At 39.4% G+C, this 3,406-nt stretch overlaps 1 protein-coding gene across 1 annotated transcript; it reads right to left on the reverse strand.

Annotated features, from left to right (window-relative positions):
• Positions 1-1,898: 1,898 nt before the first annotated feature.
• On the reverse strand, positions 1,899-2,928 carry LOC111390933. Its single transcript, XM_023016056.1, has 3 exons — positions 2,771-2,928; positions 2,397-2,676; positions 1,899-2,279 (listed from the first exon to the last, which is right to left on the reverse strand). The coding sequence occupies exons 1-3, from the start codon at positions 2,926-2,928 to the stop codon at positions 1,899-1,901; spliced, it is 819 nt and encodes a 272-aa protein (XP_022871824.1).
• Positions 2,929-3,406: the final 478 nt, after the last annotated feature.

A 3,406-nucleotide genomic window follows, 5' to 3' on the forward strand; every position in this document is an offset into this window, starting at 1 on the left:
AACATGATCACCACCTTTGCATCGTTTGTTGGCAATGTAACTACTTTCACCCATTTAGATACATAGTCGACTACAACCAAGATGTACTGATTTGAAAACGATGGGAAAACGGTCCCATAAAGTTGATTCCCCAAACGTCAAATATCTCAACTTCCAATATATTGTTAAGTGGCATTTCGTTCCTTCTCGAGATATTCCCAGTGCGTTGACATCTATCACACCTCTTGACATACTTAAAGGCGTCTCTGAACAATGTAGGCTAATAAAACCCAAACTGTAAAATCTTTGTAGCAGTCTTTGAAGCTCCAAAGTGTCCCGCATAGGCAGATGAATGACAATGCTCAAGAATCTCGGGTACTTCATCTTCAGGTGTGCACCTTCTCACAATTTGATCGATCCCTCGCCTACAGAGAATGGGATCTTCCCAAAAATAGTACTTCAGTTCGGCAAAAAGCATTTTCGTCTGGTGACTTAAGTAATTTAGCGGTGGAATAGACTTAGCTAAATAGTTGACAATATCAGCATACCAGGGTGCTTCTTCAACACTCAACATTTGCTTGTCCGGGGAAATCTCATTGATATCCACTGATTTATCGATCTCTCTCGACTCCAATCGAGATAGGTGATCTGCCACTACATTTTCACTACCCTTTTTGTCCCTGATTTCAATTTCGAATTCTTGTAGTAGTAATACCCAACGGATTAATCTCGACTTAGCATCCTTCTTTGTCATCAGATATTTTAATGCAACATGATCTGTGTAGACTATGACCTTAGACCCCCACGAGATATGACCTGAATTTGTCAAATGCATAAACTATGTCTAAGAGCTCCTTTTCAGTGGTTGCGTAGTTGATTTGGGCATCATTCAAAGTTCTACTTTCATAGTAAATTACATGAAAAACCTTGTTTCTTCGCAGTCCCAATGCTGCACCCACGGCATGATCACTAGCATCACACAATAATTCAAAAGGTAATTTCCAATCAGGTGCTACAATTATCGGTGCTGATGTGAGTTTCTCCTTCAAAGTGTTGAAAACTGTCAAGCATTTCTCATTAAATTCAAATGGCACGTCTTTCATCAACCGGTTGCATAGAGGTTTGGTGATTTTTGAAAAGTCCTTAATAAATCTCCTGTAGAACCCAGCATGTCCTAAGAAACTGCGAACTCCTTTAACTGATATTGGCGTCGGTAACGTCTCAATAACCTAAATTTTTGCTTTATCTACCTCAATTCCTTTTGCTGAGACCCGATGCCCAAGTACAATCCTTTCCTGCACCATGAAGTGGCATTTGTTTCAGTTCAATACCAAATTAGTTTTCCTGCTTCTTTGTAATACCAGATTCAAGAGTTCTAAACAGTCGTCAAATGAAGACCTAAAGATCGAGAAATCATCCATGAATATCTCTATAAACTTCTCTACCATGTTTGAGAAAATAGCTATCATGCATTGTTGAAATGTGGCAGGGGCGTTTCAAAGGTCGAAAGGTATCCTGCGGTATGCAAAAGTGCCATAGTGGCAAGTGAAGATTGTTTTCTCCTGATCCTCTAGTGCCATTGGTATTTGATTGTAACCTGAATAACCATCGAGAAAACAGTAATGCGAGTGGCCTGTCAATCTCTCCAGCATCTAATCAACAGATGGAAAGGGAAAGTGATCTTTTCTTGTAGCTGTGTTGAGTTTGCGATAATCGATGCAAACCCTCCATCATGTCACTGTTCTAGTCGATATCAGCTCATTCTTTTCATTTGGCACTACTGTGATTCCACCTTTCTTTGGTACCACCTGAACTGGGCTAGTCCATGCAATGTCCGATATCGAATATAAAATTCCAACATCTAGAAGTTTGAGTACCTCTGTTCTGACCACGTCCTTCATATTTGGATTCAACATCCTTTAACTCTCTATTGTTGGCCGAAAATTTTCCTCCATAAGAATCTTATGCATGCAAAGTGAAGGACTGATCCCTTTTATATCTGCTATAGTCCATCTTATTGCTATTTTAGTTTCCCTTAGCGCCCGAAGCAGTTTCTCCTCTTCTACTTCACTGACTATGTTTGAGATGATAACCAAGAGTGTATAAGACTTTCCCAAGTATGCATATCTAATGTGTGGTAGTAGTTGCTTAAGTTCTAATTTCAGCAGCTGCTGAATGAATGGTAGTGGTTTTGTGGGTCCTATCCCATGCTCTTCAAAATGCCTTCTGCTTGTATACGATGGGTTAGTATCCAAAAATCTTACACATGTTTCCGTCTCCACAGAATCAGACTGCGTTGACTGAGAGTGTACAATGCAAGTTTCATAGGCATCTAATGGATTATGTAGCATAAATCAGTCTTGAACCACCTTGTCGATCTGGAAGCAACTGTCTGACTCTGTAGGTAGTTTCATTACCTTTAAGATATTAAACGAGATCTGCTCTTCTCCCAGTCTCGAAATCAACTGCCCATTCTGAACATTGATCAAAGCTTTCCCTATTGCCAAGAACGGTTTACCAATTATCAATGGGATGTCCTTATCTTCTTTCGTGTCTAAGATTAGGAAATCTGCAGGGAATATGAATTTTTCAACTTTGAAAAGCACGTCATCTATTATTCCCCTAGGATGTGCCAATGATTGATCAGCTAGTTGCAGTGTCACTGTAGTTGCTTTAGCCTCTCCTAAGCTAAGTTTCCTAAAAACAAAAAGAGGCATTAAGTTAATACTTGCACCAAGATCACATAAAACTTTATCAAAATAATCACCAATAGTGCAAGGAACAGTAAAACTTTCTGGAACTTTCAATTTCGGTAGGAGCTTTTTCTGAATTTTGGCGCTGCACTCCTCTGTTAGTACTGCACTCCTCTATTAGCATCACTGTCTCGTGATCCCCTAGCTTGCATTTATTTGATAGTATGTCCTTTAAGAATTCTGCATAGCTAGGCATCTGGAATAGTGCATCGACGAGCGAAATATAGATGTGGAGCTTCTTGAAAACTTCTAGAAATTTTTTGTATTATTGATCCAACTTCTACTTCTTTAGCCTCTGTGGAAAAGGTATGGAAGGCTCATGAGGATTAACGGTTGCCTTATCTTGTGATTTGCTCGGTTCTTCAGTTGGGGTAGATTCCTTTATCTGCTCGTCATGCTCTATAGTCTCTTCAATCGCAGGAGATTTTGTTTCTTGATTTACACCCGGCCTTTTTACATGTATCTCAGGTAGCTTCTTTTCACTTCGAGTTGTAATTGCCTTAGCATGTTCTTTCGGGTTTATTTCAATGTTACTTAGCAAATTACTTGGTGCTCTATCAGTTAAACAACTGCCATTTGTCCCATTTGAGTCTCTAGATTTTTTATTGCTGCATTCTAATCTTGAAAAGTGGCATCGATTTTCCTCATGAATTGATTATTGGCCTCCATGTACT

The sequence above is a fragment of the Olea europaea genome, unplaced genomic scaffold, assembly GCF_002742605.1.
Source record: "Olea europaea var. sylvestris unplaced genomic scaffold, O_europaea_v1 scaffold729, whole genome shotgun sequence".
Lineage (NCBI taxonomy): Eukaryota > Viridiplantae > Streptophyta > Magnoliopsida > Lamiales > Oleaceae > Olea > Olea europaea.

Coding starts and splice junctions, on each gene's coding strand:
- LOC111390933 (XM_023016056.1), bottom strand. CDS start 2,928: ATGCCTAGCTATGCAGAATTCTTAAAGGACATACTATCAAATAAATGC. Junction 2,677..2,770: donor GAAATTGAAAGTTCCAGAAA/GTTTTACTGTTC, acceptor TTTTGTTTTTAG/GAAACTTAGCTTAGGAGAGG. Junction 2,280..2,396: donor TCTCGTTTAATATCTTAAAG/GTAATGAAACTA, acceptor GTACACTCTCAG/TCAACGCAGTCTGATTCTGT.